Here is a 24,770-nt window from a genome sequence, read left to right on the forward strand (position 1 = left end):
GTAGGGATCTATCACCTTTTTGAAACTTGAGTTTGTCATGAAACTCGAGTTCCAAAAAATCGAGTTCTTTGGAAAAAATATACTTCAAATTTTCCGAAAATTTTTTTATAGTACTCGGGTTCATGAAACTCGAGTACCATAAAAAATTTTCAAAATTTTTCCAAGGAACTCAAGTACCATGAAAAACTCGATTTTGCCAAACTCAAATATCCAAAAAGTGGTAAACTCGACTACTATAGAAAACTTGATTTCGTCAAACTCGAATACCCAAAAAGTGGTACATCAATCCCTATATATTTCCAAAACATTGATAAATTACAACATAATTTACAAAAAGATGCTATGAGACTATTTTCACCGTCTATGCAGTACTTTATACTTTATGGCCCAGCAAAAGTCACAACTCAATTTGTGTTATTCATTGTATCGTTGATGGTTCATGCCTAGCTAGGACTAAGACCTACCTGCCTATCCATGTATGCCACTAGTGTCTTCTGTCATCTCTCTCTCTCTCTCTCTCTCTCTCTCGTACATATATAACATTAGTTAACTGAGCCAAGCACATGGCCACGAGATATAGAACTGTAGAATAGCAGACAAAGTAAAATCAATATGCGCCCCCAAAAGGACATCCATATCAAAGTATAAGCTTCATTAACATAATAAAAAATTGTGTTACAACTTACAACATGATTGTGAGATCATAATCTTGCAGGTCGGCTATGATTGCGCTGAGTCCTGTCTTTCATTCACAAACACTACACTAACCAGGAAACTGCCTACTGTTGCACTTTTTGCTAGTCAATTAGTCATAATGTTCCAAGTTAGCATAAATTCTATGTATAACACACTGCACCATATCAGTCAAATTAATAAATAAATTCAAATATCAGTATAATGTTATTGTATTGTTATTTTTTTTCATTCTAGCTTTTATTTTGTTTAGAGGTATATATATATATATACCCCCTTGAGAAAACAAATATTTAGAAATTCTTTGAGAAGTAATATATATGTTTTTTGAATAAGGCTTTGAGAAGTAATACTTGAATTGTATTCCAATTAACGTAGCCCCAAAAGCTTATCCCATATCACAAAATTAACAAAGAGCTCTAAGAGTATTCCTACTCCTAGTACCAATAACAATTTGTACATAACTTAATTTCATTCCTTCAATATTTAAGGTTGTCTTTGGATGAATTTTTTTTTTTAGTTAGCTTATTTTGTTTTAAAAATTAATTGTGTAAAATTATTACTGTGAAACTTTAAAAAATTGTACATATATAATTTAGGTGCAAAATAAATTAATATTTTCAGATACAATAAACAGATCCTAAAGATCTTTGGAGTAAATTCCACCAACCACGGGTTTGGTTTATAGAGTTGGCTTCAATCTTTTCTACAGTTCTACTGAGTTAAGAGGATACATCCTCATCTGGACACATTCTATAAAGCATAGCAAGTGAGGTCGGCCCGCATTGCATATGCATTAGCCCAAACAAAAGTCATCTCTGTTTGCCTTATCTTTTATGTTTTGATTTGAAAGGATACAATTGTTAAAGCAATAAAATAGTGATCCCTTAAAAGATCATTTACTATGTCTTGTGTTCAAACGTAAAAGATATTGGTAGATACTTTAAACTCGACAATCATAAACAAACAGATAAATATACATACATTATAACTAGTACTATGATTTGTAGTACATGTACGGTACTGCAATTTATTTTATGGAACTTTGTATGTGGTCTCTCTATTATTGGATGATAGTACGAATTGTTAAGAAGAGACAGTATAGGAGGTTTATAGGTAACAGCACTGTAAGATCTTATTCAACTACCATGTTAGCAGAATTAGGGTTTCTTAAGTATTGTACAAAGCTTCATCATATATAGCAGTTTAAAGGGTCATCAAAAACAATATATATAGCACCTTAAAGACACCCTCAAATCTTTCAATTTTAAAGTAGATTTTTTTGTAATATTTAGAGAGTTGTTCTACTTTCCTATTTCTTGATAATTCGATAATTAGAAAAAACGGATTTCAACCTTGAACATTTACATTAAAAACACTAAGAAATTCCAATTCCTAATTGTGAATCTAAAGACTTTTTAAGGCATATGAGGATTTTGTAACTAAATGTGATTACAAACCCTATCTCCTTCCTAATTGCATCAACTACAATAAATTTATAAGATGATCATTTTCTACCCCTAAACTCCCAACCCTTAAGATCCTAAAAACAAGACAATTGTGCAAGGATTAAGAGATGCTTTTTCCCTTTTTGTTATTTTTATTAGCTACATGGAAAACACAGATGTATAGGAAAATATATAAATGAAATCCCTTTTGATAAAGATCAAGAATGGATGAGAGTTTATTTTATGATTAAGATTTTATTTATTAGATCTAACATTATATATATAAACTATCATGTCCTTTAAAATTTTAAATGATTTGCAACTGCATGCTTTTAGAGAGAGAGAGAGAAAGGGAGGAAATGCATGGTCCAATTGAGGGCAGTGATGAGATGGGGTGCCTGCTGTTTTGCGTTTAGATATGGAATATCCTAAGAAGCATGAGATAGGAATGGTAGTGGACATGTCTGTGATTTGTCGGGTTTTATAAACCAAAAACAAAGGGGTTATGCAGGGACTTCAGTTTTATATGATGACTCATGTACACTTCTCTCATTTCTTACATTTACGTGGACAGTGACTTCTACCATGCCTTCGTTATTCACATGGTTCAATTCATCAACCACGAATGAATTGATGATCCATCTCTCTCTCTCAGTGCTTTTCTACTGGACTATTTTTAAGTTCTGCTTGTGTTTTATCATTTATGGTTGTAGTAACATGTATAATCAAGTGCTTAAATGGTTGTATCTCCACGTGTGGCCAACACTTTGATATTGAAGCTTATAGCTTTGTTTCTCTGTTTCTTTCATCTACTGTTTCTTTGTCATGTGCTTTCTAGTGATGTTCCACTGCACTGAGTTTGAGATTAAATTAACTGGGATCCTGCTATACCCACTTTTCGAACCATTAACAAAGATAGTGGTATCTTTGGCTGATAGATGCTACAAGGGCCTTGGAGTAGAATCGATTCCTTCTCATTACTTGCCGTAAAGAAATTTTTATTGTCTATGATACGTACATAATAGCTTGACCTAGCATAGCATGATTTATTTTCTCTATTCGGAATCAAGTCAAAGCCTATTCTACCCGATCGGCATCTAGCTTGGACTCAAGCGTATGCATAGTAGGACTCAAAATCATGTGAGAATTCAAATGTGTAGACCATTAGTCACGTGGATAATGACCTAGTAGATAATAATTAGTACACACAATATTATTGCACACAAAGTACACTCTTGGAAATCGTTACTTCAATATAAGGCATACATTTATATTACACGTCAATAATTACAAATCATTAACAACTCTCATCTCCACATAAAGAATTAAACAGTCTAGATGAGGGAATGATCCTATTTTGAAAAAGAATTCAACTCAAAATAAGATAATCAATTCTTTGAGTAACATATTACTCCACTAAAAAGAGAGAAATGAACAATGTTCTACACTCGCACCCAATTATCTTCTTAAGATTTAATTTCCCAAGGGTTTGAACTTACAATCAACTGAATCATAAGTTTTCACTTCTTTAGTCTGTATGGTCGATGCAAGATTAATTATCCAATGATGTAATAGAGCCTGTATAAGATTTAGGTACAAACAATTTGCAGTTTATTTCCTTGATTCACCCTCTTATGGTGACAAGAATCTCATAGTAATAACTAATTACTCATCTAAGTCATCATGTAAAAGTAAAACTCGTCATGGTTTGAGATTATAAAGTATATCATAAGCATCGTTAAACATAGCATGTAATAAAGACATGATCTAGCTTTATGCATAGATTTGTATTGTGACAGTGTTATACGTAAGCTTGTGCTTAATTCCACATCAAATTTTTGACAGATCAATTTAGATTATTAAAACTCTAATTCTAATTTGATTAGTCCTATAGGTATAAGTCAGCTGTGTCTTACCACGCTTTTCTTTTCTTTTTCTTCTTAGGTCAAAATAACAGACTTTATTTATTTTTATTTTTATTTTTTTTGCATGGACTTTAATATATAACATTCAAATTTTGCGTAAGAATGGTGCTCTTCTCCGCTATTTCTTTATGCTCACTTAAGTGTCAAGAAAAAAAAATTATCAAGGTTAACGTAAGGTTATGAAAAAGAATTATAGACCTCTTGTTCTTCCAAAATTCTGCTAGTATATATGATACATCTCTATATAATTGGAATGAACATTTTAGTCTATATTGTATACTTTTTGAAAATTAAAACTTCCCAAAATGTCTAATAAACTGTTAAAGGGAAATTAAATAAGATTACCATAAAAATATAATAAAAAAGAGAGTAAATTATGATTTATGAGAGCTAAAGTAGTCAAAACAAAATTAAATTTGAGTTATTTTTTTGTTTGGAAGTTGGGGGGGGGGGGGGATTTAAACCTTGCCCATCCGTTGAAAACACTAAAAAGTACTTAGTTGAGTTATAAGGCTCTTGCCAATTTGAATTTAAACTCTTAACCTTAAGCTTTTTTAAATAAAACAAAATTAAAAAACTTTAGGTATCATCCTTTTCTCATTTTAAAATTTAACTGCAGTTTCTTTTATCAAACTATAACAACTTACAAATATTTATAATTACTTTTAAAAATCTAAAACCTTTGAACACACAGGTGATCTTCTCACAATCATCGACAGTTTTATAAACAATGACTATAATCAACGACATTATTACCCCCGGCCATGCATATAAGGAAAAACATTAATCTGATTAATAATATCTATCAATTGAAACCTCTCTCTCTCTCTCTCTCAATCTAATCCAACCAGTCTCTCTAGTCAATTGCGTAGTTCTCAAAGTAATGATCGATTATCTTACGTCTTTCTAGCATATCTACTACAACTTAGAACGTTAATCAAGCCCATGTCTCTCTCTAATCTCTATTGGGTGCTTATCAGAACTCTTTTCAACAATTATCCAATCTTTTTCTAGCATTAGGTCCTGTCATCAAATATCCCTATCTAATGTCAATTGAGTAATTCCCAATTCTCTCTCTCTCCCCCTCATACCACAAATTTTGTGTTCAAACAAACTAGCTAGTGTTCATGCATTTTGAATAAGGGAACAGAAAAAAGATAAGTGAACAAAAAGTTATTACAATGTGTGGACCTTGTTTTTCTTTTACGTTATGGACATGTTAATTATGAGCGGACTGTGTGGAAGTCACTTTTTCTGTGAACTAAGCAAGAGAAAAGAGAAGAGGCATAGACATTGTGGAAAAGGTCTTTTGTGTTTCATGAGAATGGAAAGCTGTTTATCGATGATATAGGTGGCAGACAAAAGGGCAACACAAGTTGACCCTAGAAATTGACACGTCGGCTATTGGAAGCTGAAGTGTCACCACTCAGGTCCTTAAAGTGGAGATAGCTAGAGAGATAAACTTACAAAAATTTTAGAACCGCAAATTTAGCATCAACCTTTGCAACAACTATCTCACATTCCTGACTGTAAATAATGAAAAAAAAAAATGTAGTAATTCATGTAAAAGTAATAGTTAATTGTCTGTTATATAGGAAATGGTGTGGCTAAATTTGTGGACTCAAAATAACCTGTGTGTAGGGTCACGATTCGTGGCGGACCGTAACAGTGTCGGGTTCGCACGTAAAACGGCCCTAACAATATCATTTGTAGAGCGTGGGTTTTGAAAGGCTAGGCCTTGATCGATAGGCGGTGGGTTGTTCAGGGGGTTCATACAAGGTTAAATGATCGTCACCCCTAGAGTACTTCTCATGGAGGTGGGCTGGGAGGCTCTCGTTTCTTAGCCACTTTTTCCCAGCCCCTTCCCAAGATTACTTAGTTTTCCTTTTATACTCGCCTGTATCCATTTATCCTTCATCCACGTGTAGGGTCAATCTTTCCAAGGCTGATACTTGTCCCATCAGTCTATCCCCCAAAGTCATTGGGGGTGGTTGTAAAAACCAAAGAATGCGGCCCTGTCGGGTTCAGAACATTAAATGATAATAACCACAGCTTTCCTCTGATATTTTAGATCTTTTTCCGAGTTTCAGTTTTATACCATTTTTACCCTTCTTTACGAGGGGGAACTTTGGGTCTGCTGAGGACTGAACTACCCTCGGCGGTACCCAAAGTCTATTTTGTTGAACTTGGGCCATAATCCTCCTCGGCTTGGCCCATAAATCTTTTACGCCCTACATTAGCCCCTCAAAACCCGGCTGTCCAACCTCTGGGCTGGACAGGGGGGTTTTGGTGACGCCAAACTTCTTCCTGTGGCCCAATCCATTCGGCCTATTAAACATGCTGGCGGTTCCTCATATGCCCAAGAGATTCACCAGTCTACGAGATAGTTTTTAATTTCGCGCTTGAGGCGTTCTTATCGCTTGGGGTATCCAAAACGCGCTTTGAATAATCACTATTTACGAGACTACTTTAATTCGACGGTTTATTTTGATGGGGTGGAGAAGTGGAACCGGCGTGTTTGGGTTTGCTGATTCCTTTGGAGATCTGAACCTATTAAATGCCCCCCGCTCCGCCCTCTGTATAAGTAGGACAGGAGGAGGTTATTGTTTTTACCAAAAATCCCTTTTCATCCCCCTGCGACTCTGGAGTACTTAGCCTCCCTTAGGATTCGGTTTACTTACTGGTTTATACTCTTAATCGTAAAATACTTTACCATAACAACAAGGGATGCAAAAGCCCCACCCCTCCCAAAAACGCCACGTTCCGATAAAGCTCATCATGGCTCGATCGGGACAAGGATGGCGAAGACTCAAAATCAACCTCATCCTTCTTTCAGTCAAAATCCGAAGCAGGGACTCGTCACGTCAAACTTTCGACGTGACTGAGTCGAGAACACCCAAGATCGTTACCATCCGGCTCCTCACGAGCGTACCTAATATGGCACCGGCGTGTTAGGAGTCAGGGCTGAGGCAGGGGCTAAGTGCTTCTGCTTCTCCCTCTTTTGCTCCTTGGTGCCCTCCCCCTCCCTCTTCTTATTGTCTTCCCAGCACCAGTTCCGCCCTGGTGCTGTTTCTTTTCTATCTTTTGTTCCTCTCTTTGTCTCTTCATCTCTCTCTCCTCTTCTCCTCCTTCTTTACTCATGTCCTCCATTTTCTTTATTCATCCCCTTCATCTTCGTCATTGATTTCTTCCTTACTATTTCCTTCTTCTTCATTCATTTTCTTTTTTAAAGTGAGTCCCTCTCTTAGTATGAGTAGCAATGAGGCAGAGATTGGAGAAACTTTGAAGACGAGTTTAAAAGACGCTTGACAGTTTACTTTTCTGTACTACAGATGTAATGGTTGCTTAGGCAATTTACATTTTGTATAGGCTCGTTTGAGCCCCTTTCTGTATGTTGTAATGATTTTTTATATTAATAAAAATTGTTGTCTACCTTATTTCGCATGTTATGTCTCTATGTTTTCATAAATTTGCAAGCGCTGCTCGGCACAATAATATAGCATCTAAATCAATGACGACTAAGACCAAAATATTTGATAATAAAATGATGTCGCCATAGCTTTAATAGAAGTGTTTGGCACAATAAGGCCGACCCGTAAAAAATAGTACTTACCCGGAACTAGCCGAGGAGAGAACCGAAGGCTTGATGCCGTGTGAGAAATAACCGTCCGAGGACATATCCCCTGCCAAATGAATAGCCCTCTTATACGACTAAATGCTGAGGCGTCCCACCACCTTCCTTACCCCCTTATTGGCCTTAACCTTCTATGGTGTTTAAGCCGTAGACGAAGTGACTTGACGTTTTTATCAAGTAGCCCATCTTACGAAATTCAAACCTTTACTTACCCAAGTATTTGGTTTCCCCATAGGCTTGAGTCCGAGGACCATGCAAGACCTAGGTTCTGTCCAACACTTGTAATTTTCATCTTTTGTACTTGGTTTCCCATAGGCTTGAGTCCGAGGACCATTCAAGACCTAGGTTCTGTCCCCGGGCCCTTGTGCTAAATCGGACCTGGGCCGTGAGTTGACTGGGCCCAAAATAAGGGGGTATTTCCGTATTCTCAGGCCACGCGATACTTTTTGGGCGTCCCAGTATTCGAGGTGCGCCTTCTCGAGACTCCTCTAACTTCAGGGTTGCAGACGACGTTGAAAATCGAGCCAGAGACATTTTGTCTGTAGCGTTCCTTAGGACGCTGCGTGAATTAAATGCTACTATTTTATCTTTTGATATAAAATAGGAGAGAAAGTTACTTTCCCTACGCACAAATCCTTCAGCTTCCTCCTTTAGGAAATCATGTTTGAGGCGAGGGTTAGGGAAAAAGAACTTTCTCCACCGCGGAGGCGCCGTGTCCTCCCGAGACTCGAAGGAGTGATGCACGGGCCAAGAAAGCATAAACTTAAGAGAAATTTACACTTCTACGGAGGGGGGAGGGTGTCTCCCCCCCTTTCAGTCAAAATCCGAAGCAGGTTCTGGTCATGCCAGATTTTTGGTATGTCCGAAGAAGGAATTTCCACCATCAGCACTGTCTACCTTGTAACCGGCAAATTCTTGCGGGGGCTTCCCAACTTCCGGCTCCCTGCGCCTTTTCTGTAGATGGTGTTAGCCTGAGATCAGGTTCTTTGGCTGCCTGAGTTATGGGCATGCAGAAGTGTCGAGAAATAGTTTCCTTAGACAACAACTTGGCGCAGTAGCCAACCTCTCCTCTGAGCTGTCCCCACGGCTTTCTCTCCACTCGCTTGTATTTCCCTTTACTTATGTAGTCAGCTTTAGTGTAAGCTTATTTCAGCTTTTCATTGTACACTGTACTGTTCCTTTGTCTTAATAGAACAGGAGTCCATTTCTCTATACATATCTTTCTTCTCCGTAACAACTACTTTATGCATGAATATTAAATGCAAGCTTGCTCTTAAGGATATTCCGAGCAGAAAAAATGCTTTAATACAGGTTCCTACTAATTCAAACTCACAAATATTATCAAGTATAACAATGATAACTTTCAATAAATTAAATTCTTGGAACTAACCGGGATAAGCGCTGAGTACTACGCGATGCATGTTAGACCAATGTCCGAGAACGATAATCTCTAAATAATTCGTCTAAAAGGGTAGCTAAGTAGCGAGGGACTTTGATTATGTTTTTGGGTAATGAATTGCGTCGTACCGAGGGCAGATTGTGGAATCTATGCATTCAAGGTATTAACCCATTTGTGAACTAGGAGTCCTCCTCGGATGGATTTTGAGGTTTACGTGCCATAGTTGGTTCCACATCCAGGTAGTTGGTTTTTCCACAGGCTTGAGTCCGAGGACTATGCAATGCCTTGGTTCTGTCCAAAACCTAGTTTTCCACATCCAGGTAGTTGGTTTTCCCACAGGCTTGAGTCCGAGGACTATGCAATGCCTTGGTTCTGTCCAAACCTAGTTTTCCACATCCAGGTAGTTGGTTTTCCCACAGGCTTGAGTCCGAGGACTATGCAATGCCTTGGTTCTGTCCAAAACCTAGTTTTCCACATCCAGGTAGTTGGTTTTCCCACAGGCTTGAGTCCGAGGACTATGCAATGCCTTGGTTCTGTCCAAAACCTAGTTTTCCACATCCAGGTAGTTGGTTTTCCCACAGGCTTGAGTCCGAGGACTATGCAATGCCTTGGTTCTGTCCAAAACCTAGTTTTCTCTTTGTATGGGGCCTTGGCTTGCCTTTAGCTCTAGGGGAGCTAGCTCTTCAGCCAAGCCCCTTGAGTTTATCTATACGGTTAACGTTACCAGCGCCTAGTTTGTTCTGTACGAGGAGCTTTAGCTTTTAGGGGAGTTAGCTCTTCAGCTAAGCCCCTCGTCAAGAAACGTAGCCCCTAGTGAGATTTTATACTTGAACTCTATAACCAACGGTTAGAAATAACAGAGGAAGTGTTTCAACCTACCACCTGCGCCAACACGCAAGCCTTTCCCACAGACGGCGCCAATTGTAGGGTCACGATTCGTGGCGGACCGTAACAGTGTCGGGTTCGCACGTAAAACGGCCCTAACAATATCATTTGTAGAGCGTGGGTTTGAAAGGCTAGGCCTTGATCGATAGGCGGTGGGTTGTTCAGGGGGTTCATACAAGGTTAAATGATCGTCACCCCTAGAGTACTTCTCATGGAGGTGGGCTGGGAGGCTCTCGTTTCTTGGCCACTTTTTCCCAGCCCCTTCCCCAGATTACTTAGTTTTCCTTTTATACTCGCCTGTATCCATTTATCCTTCATCCACGTGTAGGGTCAATCTTTCCAAGGCTGATACTTGTCCCATCAGTCTATCCCCCAAAGTCATTGGGGGTGGTTGTAAAAGCCAAAGAATGCGGCCCTGTCGGGTTCAGAACATTAAATGATAATAACCGCAGCTTTCCCCGGATATTTTAGATCTTTTTTCCGAGTTTCAGTTTTATACCATTTTTACCCTTCTTTATGAGGGGGAACTTTGGGTCTGCCGAGGACTGAACTACCCTCGGCGGTACCCAAAGTCTATTTTGTTGAACTTGGGCCATAATCCTCCTCGGCTTGGCCCATAAATCTTTTACGCCCTACACTGTGTATTTATCTTTCTTCACTTTATAATTTTTCATTTATCATAATTTCCATGAAATGCGAGAATCTGTCATATCTTTTGTATTTGTGAGAATTACTCATGTGAGTTAATTAAATTTTTCATTTTTCATTTTTTAAAATAATTACTAATAGTTAATTTTAGAACAAAAATATTTATTTTTCATGAAAATAAAATCCTTATAAATTTTTAAAATTATTTTTTCCATTTAAAAAATTATCCATAATGATCAAAACATTAATTAATTTCTTAGTTAGTAAAAAAAATATTGTGATTATTTTAAAATCAAAATGCATATTTTTGAATATGATGTTTTATATGATATCAATTCTATATATATATATATATATAATTATATAGTTGAGGGAAGGAAATTTGAACCCTAGAAAGTGTCAGCTGCCAACTACTTAAATTATAAAACTTTTGGCAAACTCTTAAAATATCGTAACAATATAAATGTCAACTCTCAAAAATTTTAAATCTCATTAACTTAAACTCATAGGAACTTATATGTGAATTCTTACATGTGAGTGGCCCTTAGTTTTCTTCTTCCTCTTTCTTTGAAAGAGAGGAAAAGGAGAGAGAGAGAGGAAGAAATAGCTTCTTTCTATTTATTAATAGAGATTCTTTCTATTTATTAAAAATATAAAAACTTATAAAAACAAATCTTCATTTCTTTTGGGAAGCCACCTCAAAGTAACAATATATTAAAAGTAACTTTACAGTCTTCATTTCTTTTGGGAAGCCACCTCAAAAAATGATTTTCTTCCTAAAAAGATTCTTGTTGAATTGTGAATTAATGCTTTTCAAAAAAAAAAAAATTTAAGTTCTTATTTAAAATTTTATAGCACAGGCCATTTTTTTTTTTTTTCATTCAAATACTTTAATGGGTTTATATTTATTCTCTCTCAAAGTAATTGAATATGGGTAAAAAAACGTTTTAGGTCAGTAGCATATCCTATTTTATTTTATTAGAACTAAGATTCGAATCTCTCTCTTCCATTATTGTAACAACCAAATTATTAGAAGAAAAAAAAAAAAAAAAAAAAAAAAAGCAATTGTATGGCTTGTACATGCACGCCCAAATTAATTTATCAGAGAGAGAGAGAGAGAGAGAGAGAGATATTAGGTAGATATGGGCTTGTAATGGGGCAACCTACAGAAAATTACCTTTTGAGGAGACAAGGCCCAAGATTACACCCTTAGGCTCTTGCTCTGCAGGAACGATATGTGCTTGGAGAGCTTAGGTCAATATGGGCTTGTAATGGAGCAACCTAAACAAAATTACCTTTTGTCGAAACAAGGCCCACGATTACACCCGTTGGTTCTTGCGGTGTAGGATCCATATGGGCTTGTAATGAGAAATCTCGATAAAATTACTTTTAGTGGGAACAAGGCCCACGATCACACAGACTTTAAATGAATTAGGCCCAAAAAAATTCATTTAATAAACCGACTATTTCCCCTAGTAAACAAACCCATGAGTTGTTTAAGTATATATTCCACAACCAAGACAGCCATGCATAGATAATCTGATTATAAATATATTGAAAAATTTTCACCAAGTAATAATAAATACAAAAGTTGAGGTCAATAAAGTAGGGAGCATTAAGACGCCAAACCAGTTGGTGCAAAGTATAATCTATATTCTATATATAATATAAAAATTTAAGCCTTTGACTTTTTGTTGACCTTTTAAAATTTTGACACATAAGTTTTGCAAACCTCACAAATTTACATCTTATTATAATTTATTTTTTAATTATAAAAATTTGACAAAGTCCTATAAGGACTCAAGATCCTTGCCAACTTAAATGATCAGAGACTCCATTTTATACTTGGGATTCAATTGTGTCTACATCACGGCAATTGTTAATGTTTAAGACAAAGACATTTTTATATTTGCTTTGACCGCTGCTTAGAGAATTAGACACACACTAAAATTGGTATGGATGTTGCTAACATACTCATAAGCTCAAAAGATCATCCAACATGACTCCAACCACATCTTACCTATGGTATTATTTTCTTTTTGTTTAATTTGTTGTTTTAGATGCTTCACGGTATTGAATAACTGCTTTGGTTTCATTTGCAACATAGATTTATGGTAAATTTTTATTTAGATTCAAATATGAAGTAGCAAATATATTGGTTTATGATCTATTGAGGTTAGGGGCTATGATTTCAGGTTGGACCAATAATTCGCAGCTAGAGGTAATAGATGCCACCAAGTATCTTGATTTTTTTTTCTTGTTGTTTGACCTTTTAATATTTTACCACATTACTTTCGAGATCTCACAAATTTCCACATCACCAATCCTTTTTATTTTTTAATTATAAAAAAAATAAGTCTTATTAGGATTAGAGATCCTTAGCTAGCATGCTTGGAATTCCAAATAGAAGAGTTTTGCATTTTTAGGATTTCCCCTGTCTGTCACATTATTAATTATTGTATTAACATTTTAATTGTTAGGCCTATTTGAAATTACTATAACTGTTGTTTACATAAAAAATATATAAATAAATATATAAATCTCACGACTGTAAGTCTTTTCTTTTTTAATTATAAAAAAAAAAAATTTAAAAAGTCCTATTAGGACTATTAAAGATTCTTGGAATTCCAAATAGAAGAGTTTTGTATTTTTATGATTTCCTCTATAATCAAATTGTTATTGTATTAACATTTTAATTTTTAGAGTTATTTGAAACCAATTAAAACTGTTGTTGTCATATATAAAATAAAATAAAATCTCACGCTACACCTATTATTTGTTTTTTTTTTTTTTAATAGGTTCAACGTAAGAGTTCTTTTTTCTAATCTTTTACTTCAAAATAAAATAAAATAAAATAAAAACATAGGAGTTCTTCTCTTTTTTTTTTTTTTTGAATAAAATCAAATTGTTATTGTATTAACATTTTAATTTTCAGAGTTATTTGAAACCAATTAGAACTGTTGTTGTCATATATAAAATAAAATAAAATCTCACGCTACACCTATTTTTTTTTTTTTTTTAATAGGTTCAACGTAAGAGTTCTTTTTTCTAATCTTTTACTTCAAAATAAAATAAAATAAAAACGTAGGAGTTCTACTTGGAGACCTTTTTTAATTTGGTTTATTATTTGGTTTTTTTTTATAGGTTTAACGTAGGAGTTCTTTTTTCTAATATTTTACTAAAAAATAAAAATAAAATAAAAACGTAGGAGTTCTTTTGGTGTACTATTTGAACCAATAGGATTATTATGCATCTATGATAAAGAAGAATAGAGAAAGAGGCAGAGGATTGGAGGTAGCTCCAAACTTTCTCAGTTATGTATTCATTCCATTTATAATGTCCTATATTTTTTTTTGTTTGAATAATGACCTTGAAAGCCAATAATTAGTATTAATTAAGATTTGTGAAATACTTCATATTCTTTTAAACATTTATTAACTATCAAGTACATCACACGAATTAGCGACTAATACTAAAAATTCTAGAAATATGTTTTAGTTCTGAAGTTTTTTTTTTTTTTTTTTTTTTAAATAAAATATTTCTGGAGCTGAATGTCTTTTATATGGTTAACTTGAAATAGTTAATAAAGGTTCATAGCAATTCACATTTATATTAAGAGGTTATTTTATCATAATATTCGTTTTTTTTTTAGTTAGGTTTTTAGTGTTGGTCCATTTCATGATGTTTACTGGAAATCAAATTCATGATTTGTTTTAGTTGATGTAAAAGTTGGTTAATGAGCCTCATCCTAGAAGGATTCCAAAACTTGTTAATTGGAGAGGCTCGCTCAAGCGGAGACCAAAGCTCACTCAAGCATTTAAGAAAGGAGGGTTCAAGCAACTCATCAAAGCACGCTCAAGTGAGGACCATTGCTCGAGACTTGTTCGAGCAAGACTCAGGAAACAAAAAACTCGCTCTGTTTTAACTTTGTTAATTTCAATCACCACTTTAACCTTGGATTAAACACCTATATAAAGCACTTTAAACAATATTTTATTAGAGCAAGAAAGGTTGGAAACCCGAAGCTATGGAGAGAGAAATCTTTGCCTACATCCCTTGCGCTTTAATGAGAAATCCATGCTAATTATAAACTATACTTGTCATCCAAGGGTTTTAACCACAAAGTTATTCTTTTGCTGAGTTCACAATAGAACAAATCTTCAAGGAGGTGTCTTGGAGTGGACTAGAGGTTTTGGCTCATTGAAATAGATATGTCTTTCATGAAGGGATCCATATAAGAAGAAGTTAGAGCTCTAAAGTTGTTGTGGCAACACTAGTGAATTATCTATTGGTTATAGACTCTCGGTGCAAAGATTTTATGTTAACTCTACGAAACTCCTTTTATAGTGGATTGCCTTAACTAAGGTACGTGACCCCGTAATGATTTTATTTTCAAGAAACATTCTCCACCGAATTCTCACTTTTGTCACTGAATCCTATGTTTACTATACACTACTTATTATCTTACTTCATAATTTGCAGACTTGCTGATTTATGGTCAATAATTATAATCATGGTTGCCAGGCTTATTGGGATAAGATCGTACTGTCGTATTGAGAATTGTATGATTCTTTACTTTTATAAAAAACAAAATGAGAAGTCACAATAATGATGATATATATAAAATGAAGGGTTGCTTAACCCAAAAAATATTATATAAAAATTTCATAGTTTATCAATGTTGTTGGGCATCGTAGGCAGGCCACCAAACAGCATGAAGGGGTAGTGCTGATGCACATTCAACCACCTCCACATAGTTTATCAATAAAAAGAGAGACCCTTTGAATATCTCGCCCAAGGGCAAGTCGTGCATCCATTGCGAGAGTAGCTTTTATATCTAATAGAATAAACCTATGGTCTTGACTCTTGAAGTTGTCTTCTCTGCAATTGTCTGTTTTTCTTATTGTACTAAAAAGAAAATTAGAAATTGCTACCGACCAATTTGGTATGAGTTTGTTAGAGCATTCACAATAATAGTGGTATTATAGCTAAATTGCTATTATACCACCCAAATCGCTAAAAAGTAGACCACATTAATTATGGTATGGTTAAAAAAATTTGCAAATAAGTTACAGTGAATTGTTATCTTTAACAGCTCACAATAGCTACCAAATTATTAAAAAAAAAAAAAAAAAAAAAATTAGTAGGTTGGATGTGAAATGCAAAAACGTTAATTTTGTAATATTCCATGCAAATCAAACACCAAACACTAGAAAAACAATTAAACAGTTCTTCCCATAAAATGTTTCCAATTGAAAATATTTTTTGTGAAAAAGTTTTATGTTGAAATAAGCACAACGTAGATTGGGTTTGGCATGAACCCATTAACCAAAGTCCACTCTAGGTTTTTATCCACCAAAAAAAAAAAAAAAAAAATGGAGGAAGTCCACTCTAGGTGAGATGATGGTGAAGTTGGGCTGGATTGGGCTAATCAAGATGAGCCCAACCCATTTCTGAAAATCAAAAGCCGAACTATTGAACAATAATAATTTAAATGACTTAAAAAAAAAAAAAAAAAAGTTATAGAACTTACATAAATACAAACCATTTTTGAGTTTAAGTTATCCGGTTGTTCATAAACATCATCAACATAAATAAATTCTTACAAAAGGGTGTCACTTATATCTCTGTGTTAGACACTTAGTGGTTTCCACAGAGCAATGCATATAATACAAACGCATGAAAAAATCACCACTGTAAAACAATTTATTTTCCCCCCATCACAGTTGACCATTTCGAAAAAAAAATAAATCATTTCATTTCTCTTAGGCCTTCAAGCTGATTCTGTAAATCGATTACTTCAAGTTTAATTTGCTAGACCTGCTGCAAGCCTCGCTTTTAGGTCTTTCCTTAAGATTTTGCCTGATGGGGCCTTAGGAATTGTATCTGTGAAGAATACCCGGTTGATTCTCTTGTAAAACACAACCTACACAAAAAGCAACCGCCCCCATTATATCAAAATTTTACATAAACCATGAAAATAGTAATGGTAAATAATTCATGGTACATGTTGATTAGTCAACGGGTGCCTTTTAAGCATCAATTAATCATTCATTTTAGGAAATGTTATATAGGAAATTAAAAAATTGTTGAAAATTTTAGTTATTTTCTTATAAAAAAAGTTTCTTAAAATGATTTATTAATAAATGTCCTAAGGGCATCCATAAGTGAAATCATTATTTAATTAATTGGTGACATAACATTGGAGTAACCTTAAGAATTCAATAGAAATAAAATGTTTTCCGATTCAAATATGTTCGTTTTAAAAAAAACGCACCTGTCTTGAGATATATTGCTTGATGTCTTCCTCGCTAATTTTGGAACCATTTGATTTTACTACAAATGCAACAGGAACCTCTCCTGCAGCCTCATCTTTCAAGCTGAAACAAATCAAGGGAAGGTATTAGCACCTAAACATTTTAATCAATTTTTTTTTTCTTTTTCTTTTTCTTTTCTTAGATGAATAAGAAAAATATATCAAAAAAAGAAAAATGACGTGCGCAATTGGTCCCTTAAGTTTTAATTGAGTGCTATTAATCCCTCAAGTTTCAAAACTAAACACTGTTAATCCTTTGTTAACTTCTGTTAGTATTATTGCTTATGTGACTAATGGAATAGTGACGTGGCATTGTTTTAATTGATATTTGCTATTTATTTTTATTTAAAAACTATACATGTCATAAACTCATAAAAGCAAATAATAATTGACCCAGTTCAAATGGATTAATTCCCAAATCAAACAAAAATTATCAATCTAAAACTAACATAAGAGAGTGATAGCCCAAGACCATCGTCCTTCTCCACGTGACAGCAGCGCCGTCATCCTTGACAATCACTTTGATTCATGGTTGTGCTCGCATCTTCGCACAGCCATTGCTTTGCACCTCCCCTCTCATCTTTGGCCAACCCATCTAGTTTGTGTTGTCACTAGGCAGTTGGGACATGATAGGAAACACTCTTTTGGTGATATGAGTGTTAATGAGGAAATTTATAGAGCATCATGATTCTAATATTGGTTGTGCAACATATGATTTTTTTGTGCACCAACTCAATCTGTTGTTGCATTTTTCAATTGATGATTTCTGGACATGGGTTTTGTAGATTATTCAGTTGGGTTTGTTCCGTTTTGATTGTACTTGCTATGTACATACGTGTTTTTGATTTCTTGTGGCACCAACTATAATTGGAGGTGAATTTTGTAGAGAAGACTTTAATTGTATTGGATAAGGCAGTAGTTGATGGAGGGTTTATTCATGGAGATTCCCTTGTTGAAGGTCAATTAAATTTATAGCCTTTTGACCAATTGCCCTTAGTTCTTTTGCTGTGTGAGCTCAAGCATGAATCAAAATGGATGTGGAGGATGATGATGTTGCTAAGGCTCGGGGGAGGACATGCTGTCGCCAGCAAAGGAAGGTAGCATTGCGTGGAGGAGGATGACAGTGTTGGGGTCTCGTTAATTTTATTCGGACTTTTGATCTGATTTGGACCACTTGAATTGGGTTAGATATTTTCTTTTATGGGTTTATGGTATATCTAATTTTTTTTAAAATAAAAATAAATATCACATCAGTTAAAAAAAAGTCACATCACTATTCTATTAGCTGTATAGACAATAATATTAATGGTAATTAATAAAGGATTAATAGCGCTCAGTTTTGAAACTTAAGGGACTAATAGTACTCAGTTGAAACTCAAGAGACCAATTGTACACATCAAGTATACTTCAGGGATCAATGGTGTAATTTTACCTAAAAATAAACTGAATAATAAAATAATTTTAAATTTTTATTGGTATCCTAACACACACACACACTAAGACATAATTAAATGTGAGGGAAAACTTACGGTACAACGGCAGCATCAGAAATGTTAGGGTGGGCAATCAACATTGCTTCCAGCTCTGCGGGGGCCACTTGGAACCCTTTGTATTTGATCAACTCTTTCAATCGATCAACAATGAAGAGCTCATCATCATCGTCAATGTACCCAATATCACCAGAGTGCAACCATCCCTCGTTGTCTATGGTTCTTTTTGTAGCCTCTGGGTCATTAACATAACCTGACCAAAAATCATGGGTAAATTAAATATTACATGGATCAAAATAAATATATTTGACTAATTTTTTCTTATTAAAAAAATGTAACACTTATTTTGCTCAAAAACTATAGGAAAATTAATGATTTGTATATTATTGGAATTTATAAATTGTTAGCGACAAATAAATTATTCCCTCCTATTATGAAATTGGCTAGTTCCAGGCTTCCAGCATTGGATGAAGAAGGTCCAGTTATTTTCCCCATTTTTTGAAAGGATAATTTTTTTTTTTTTTTTTTTGCATATAAATCATTTTAAAAATATTTTAATACTTTTTTCATGAGAAATATAAAATATTATTAAAAAAAAAAGTTAATTGTTTTTTTTTTTTCATAAAAGGTTTTTAAAATTTTTTTTTAAACTAGTGTTTTTAAATTATCTGTTAGCTTGTCACAACTATAATATATATAATATTATTTGTAATTTTTATTCTTTTTTTTTTTAAAAAGAAAATCCTATGATTCTCCCCCTCGTTCAATCCCTGATATTTACAACCTAAATTAGCAGCCTTGATTGATTTTGTTGTGTCAACTGTCAAAACATCCATAACTCCTTTTCCATCAAAAAAAAAAACCTCCATAACTCCTTGTGTACTATGATGAAACATTGTTGGACAATGTTTCATTGTTGGACAAAGTTGTTAGATCTCATTTAATGATCTAGCATAGTATTATTGCACAAGCCTCATTCACAGTTTTCAGTGCTCATGGATCAATGGCTCAATATGTTAAGAGTATTAATAATTTTATAACTTGAACAAAGAAAAATTCTAGTATAATTGAGCCTTTATTGGTTCATGATATATTGAATTTCTCTTCTTTTTAATGAAAGTTACATATTTCTTATTATAAAAAATAAAAACATTGTTTGACATGACATGGTAACTCATCAGGTCAGTTTTGATCCTAGCAATATGATTGAGCATATTTACGACAAGCTGCTTTAAGGAATGCATGCCAATTTCGATTTTGCTTACAAAGAGATTCTAAAATTTAGCTCTAGAAGTGTACTAATTATTAATTAACTTTCATCTTCATGAGAGACACAAATTTGTGTTATAAGAACCTTCTAAAAACTTTTAAGCATCCTGTTAATGGATGTTATTAAAAAAAACTATTAATGAACTATTTTAGAAAAAAAAATTATCTTACTTTAATGAAAAATATTAAAAAATTGTGAAAAAATTAGTTATTTTTTTCTTTTTTTGATAAAAAAAAATTCAAAATTAATACTTTTAGGACATCCATTAAATTTTTTTTTTTTTTTGAACTTCTAATACTTAGCAACAAAATAAGTGATATTAATTCCAAAATACCAAGTTTTATACTGACAAAAGACACATGTTTTGTGTGATATATTGTACGGAGGTTCTAGTATCTGGGCCCAAAATAAGTCCTGAGATCTGGACAGGACGTCTATGTTTAATGAATCACTAACAAGGAGTCAAGGAGATAAGGATAAGGTGTCAAATAATTATAACTAGCCACGCGGTTAGAAATAATATTAGCCACAAGATTCACCCTATATATTCAATCCCACCAAACAAAATTCCTAGGAATTGGTCCAACCTATCGATCTAAGTTGTACCTCACGGTCATACGCAAAATAAAAAACAATTACATGTTCTTAATTGTTAAATTAGTAGACTTAGACATATAAGTATTTTATTTCATTTGCCTCTTTGATGATTTGGTAAGCAACCATCTTATAAAATTTTAAATTATGACCCACTTAAATATGAGTTGACATTCGAATTTTAATAATTTTAACCTTACAATTAATCATCATCTAATATTAACTTAGTCAGTGCAAGAGTAAATTACCTTATCTTTTTTCTCAAATTCCAGTCCCATTTTTTTTTTTTATGTACACGTTCTCAAATAAAATAAAGGTAATAATAGAAAGGTTCAACTATGCCATACTAGATCTTCTTCTTTTTCTTCTTCTTTTTCAATATTATGAGGGCAATTAACCCTTCTCACATGCATTGTGCTAGCAACTAGCAAGCATTTAAAACCTATATATTTGGAATTTCATTTTTCTTTGCTTAATGATGTGATATACAAGCAAAGAAAATTGTATATTGAGAAGAAAAAAATTATATGTTAATGTGGATGGGAAAGCATGTATGTACCTTTCATGATCTGGCTACCTCTGATGCAAATCTCACCAGCTTGGTTTCGTGGAAGTGAAGCTCCAGTTTCTGGGTCAACGATTTTCATCTCTGCGTTTCTCACGACTGTTCCACATGCTCCTGATTTGACTTCGAAGGGTTCTTTTGCAAATGCCAAACACATTGATAACAATGGCCCAGCCTCAGTCATGCCATAACCCTATCCACCATTGTTCGTAAGAAAGTAAGAACAACCATTATTACTTCTTAGTGGGGACATTGCCCTCATTCACTATGGCAATTGTGGTGTGGATAGGGTGTAATAATTTCACGATATTTCATGCAATACAAGCCGATTTTATTGGTGCATAAAAGTTTTCATATTAATGAGAGAATGGGGATCATTTTTATGGTATTCCGGAAATACACAATAATTTTCCTTTTCGTATTATCTTTTTCTTTTCTTTTTTATCTATCTTTAAATTATTTGAAGCAAATATATGAATTGGGATTAAATTATTATTTTTTTATAAATATAATAGAATTTGAACTTATTGAATCAATTTTATGAAAATTACTTGTTACCATATTCAATTGTTTTATCTTTTAATCTTTTTCTTCTATGTAGACCAAATTCCATCACAAGTCAAACAAAAAACTTTATCATTTAAAGTACTAAATGGAACCTATGTATTTGGGTTAAACTATTGAGCTATGAACCTATGGTTTCTTCCTAATATAAACTTCATTTGCTATTAAATTTGTTTGGGTTTGTAGGGGTTGGGTGGGTGGGGAGTACTATTCTAATTCCTAGCTCTCTCTTTTCTTTGACTTTTTTGCTGAGATTGGATTGACTTATTTGAATTTCAATTTATAGCACTTTTTATCACGCGTATCATAATATGTTTATTAAGTATTGTAATTGGGACCAAAGTTATTATTAGTTAGACTATCTTTTTCCTTTTCCTTATTCAACAAAGGTAAAAATTAAAAATAAAAAGGGTTTAGAGTACCCTTAGTGTAATTCTTAACGGACTATTTAAAAAAAGTTTCAATGTCACTTTCATGAAAAATAAAAAACAGTAAAAAAATCATTTTTTTTCTCTTTTCATAAAAAAAATTTCTAAAAATAGTTTCTAAACCAATATGATTAAAGTATTGGTTAACTTTTTCCAAAAATAAAAGAGTCCATCAAAAATCAGTATGCCAATGCCCACTTGCAAAATATTGGGGGGGGGGGGGGGGAATAGGTGTATGACAAAAATAAAATATTAATGATTTTTTTTTTTTTTGGTTAAAATGAATCAACTTTCATCGAACTTTTCTACTGCTGGATCACTATATATTAATATACATTTTGTAATTTTTGTTCTTAAGTCCATACTCCAAAATAGGCAAGTTAGTCTCGAATTATTTGTCACAATTACTATAACAATGTTATAAACACAAAATTCTTAGTACTTTTTCTTTTTTGTGCCCGTTTGGATTCAGCGTTTTCTGCTGAATCCTGGGCTGCGTTTTCTGAACTTTTTTTTTTGTTTTTTTCCAGCCGTACTATTTGACCAAGTCAACTGTGAACAGTGCACTTGTACACTGTTTATAGACCCACAAATTCCACTTTTCAGTAACTTTTTCATTAAAAATAGGTCCCACGATACTATTCACACATTTAAAAATTATTTTGCTATAGTGTTTTCAGTTCAATTTTCAATTTCAACAAAAATAAACTCAATCCAAACGGACCCTTTATGTTGAGTTATTACAAGTATAACATCACTTCTAAGCACAACCTATTATTATGGATACCATTTTTATCATATATCAATTATAACATGTCAATCCCCAAAAAAATAAAAATGCATCCCTAACTTTATTAATATGACAAAGGAATTTAAAGAAGTTTACCTGTCCAAGTTTGGCATTAGGAAGTTTAGCTCTAACAGCATCCTCGAGCTCCTTCCCCATGGGTGCTGCCCCAGACATCACCGTCCGAATCGACGACAAGTCGTACTTATTAACCTCGGGGCTCTTAGCGATCGCCAAGACAATCGGAGGAACAAAAGGCGCAATTGAAACCTTAAATTTCTCAACCAATTCCAACAACTTAACAATCTCAAACTTCTGCATAATCAAAATTGCTGCCCCAACTCTCAACCCACAAAGGAAAACAGAGTTCAATGAATAAATATGAAACAAGGGCAACACACAGAGTATCACATCGTCTTTGTGAAAATACAGGTTTGGATTTTCACCGTCCACTTGTTGTGCCACGCTGGTGACTAATCCTCTGTGTGTTAACATAACCCCTTTTGGGAGACCTGTTGTTCCCGACGAATAAGGGAGTGCCACGACATCATCTGGGTTGATTTTCACGGCCGGGATTTCATTCTCGTCAGCCTGAGTCAACTCGGCGAAATGCAAGTAACCCTCCACTGGTGACTCGTCAATGCACATGACCTTTATGTCGTTCTCTTTTGCAAAGTCTTTCACTTTCTCTACGTATAAGCCTTGAGTGATGATGAGTTTAGTGTTTGCTGCTTTGGCTTGCTTTGCAACCTCGGCTGGAGTGTAAAACGGGTTCGCAGTCGTGATTATCGCTCCGATGTGGGACGCGCCTAGGAAAGCGAACATGAATTCTGGACAGTTTTGGAGCAAAAGCATGATCACCTCGCCTTGTTTGATGTCCAACTTGTCCAAACCCGAGGCCGCTTTACGTGATATGAGCTCGACCTCGGCGTATGTATAGGTGGCACCGTTGGAGCTATTGATGAGACAAGGCCGATCTTTGAATTGGGAAAGGTTTTCGAAGCAATAAGTGTGGAGTGGGAGATGGTTTGGAATGTAAATGTCAGGGAGTTTCGACCGGAAAATGAATTCCTGGAGGTCTTTTTGGGACTCCATGGGGGGGGTGTTTGGTTGCTGGAATAGGGAGGAAAAGAGAGAAAAGAGGAAACAGGAAAAGAAGGTGGAGGTTTGGTTTGAGTTTAGGTTTTTTGGTTTCTTTTCCTGGATTGGTTTTAGTTTTGGTTTGGGGTAATATAGAAATGAGAATCAAGAAGTAGGTGATGGTAGGAAGAGCTGGTGAGTTGGGAATTGATTGAAATTTCAGAATTTGTCAAGGGTAGGAGAGGAATAATGTAATCATGATTAGGACATGGGTACATTTAGGCTTTTTGTCTTTTTGTGTTTTCTCATATTTTCCCTTGCTCATTTTATGGCCACTTGATGGCCATGCAATAATGGGTCAAGAAGTATGATTGGCTATTCAGCAAAAAAAAAAGGAAGAAGTATGATTGGCTATCTAACAAGCATTTACAACCGCATTTGTTATTTGGGTGCTATAAAATTTCACTCTTTTGCATTCTTGTGGTTGGTGAGGGTTACTTTGGTCATGAACAGTATTTGGATTCGATAAAGCTCCGTCCGTATCCCCCTTTTTTAAGGGTCCGGCCTTATTTTTTTTATTAAAAAAAGTTTTGATGTATAATGTCCATTTTTTATAAGTCATTGACTTTTTGACGAAATCAAATTTTAATTTGACGCGTACTTATGCTGTTGTCTTTTCTCATATATACCCATATGCTCATTTGATGGCATGCAATAAAGGATCTAGTATGATTGGCTATCTAACAAGCATTTACAAACGCATTTGTGATTTGGGTGCTATCTAATTTTCAATCTTTTGTATACTTGTGGTTAGAGAGGGTTAATTTGGGTGATGAAAAGTATTTGGATTCAATAAAGCTACATATCCAATTTTGTTAAGGATTTGGTTTTTGGTGTAATCGAGGATTATTTTGTTAAGAGTCTGGTTTTTGAGGTAATCGAGAATTGAACTTTATATAATTATTTATCTTTTTATCATCAAACCAAACCATTACATCAATTGATTTTTGGTATAGGTGGTAATTGAATTTCAAATCTCTTATT

The 24,770-nt window shown here is 34.2% G+C and overlaps 1 protein-coding gene across 1 annotated transcript; it reads right to left on the reverse strand.

Moving 5' to 3' along the window:
- Positions 1-16,140: 16,140 nt before the first annotated feature.
- Positions 16,141-23,902, reverse strand: LOC115977413 (4-coumarate--CoA ligase 1-like). The gene is made up of 5 exons (XM_031099242.1): positions 22,746-23,902; positions 20,862-21,060; positions 18,478-18,691; positions 16,910-17,012; positions 16,141-16,558 (listed from the first exon to the last, which is right to left on the reverse strand). The coding sequence occupies exons 1-5, from the start codon at positions 23,739-23,741 to the stop codon at positions 16,439-16,441; spliced, it is 1,632 nt and encodes a 543-aa protein (XP_030955102.1). The 5' UTR covers positions 23,742-23,902; the 3' UTR covers positions 16,141-16,438.
- Between the last annotated feature and the right edge of the window lie 868 nt (positions 23,903-24,770).

Source organism: Quercus lobata, chromosome 2 (assembly GCF_001633185.2).
Source record: "Quercus lobata isolate SW786 chromosome 2, ValleyOak3.0 Primary Assembly, whole genome shotgun sequence".
NCBI lineage: Eukaryota > Viridiplantae > Streptophyta > Magnoliopsida > Fagales > Fagaceae > Quercus > Quercus lobata.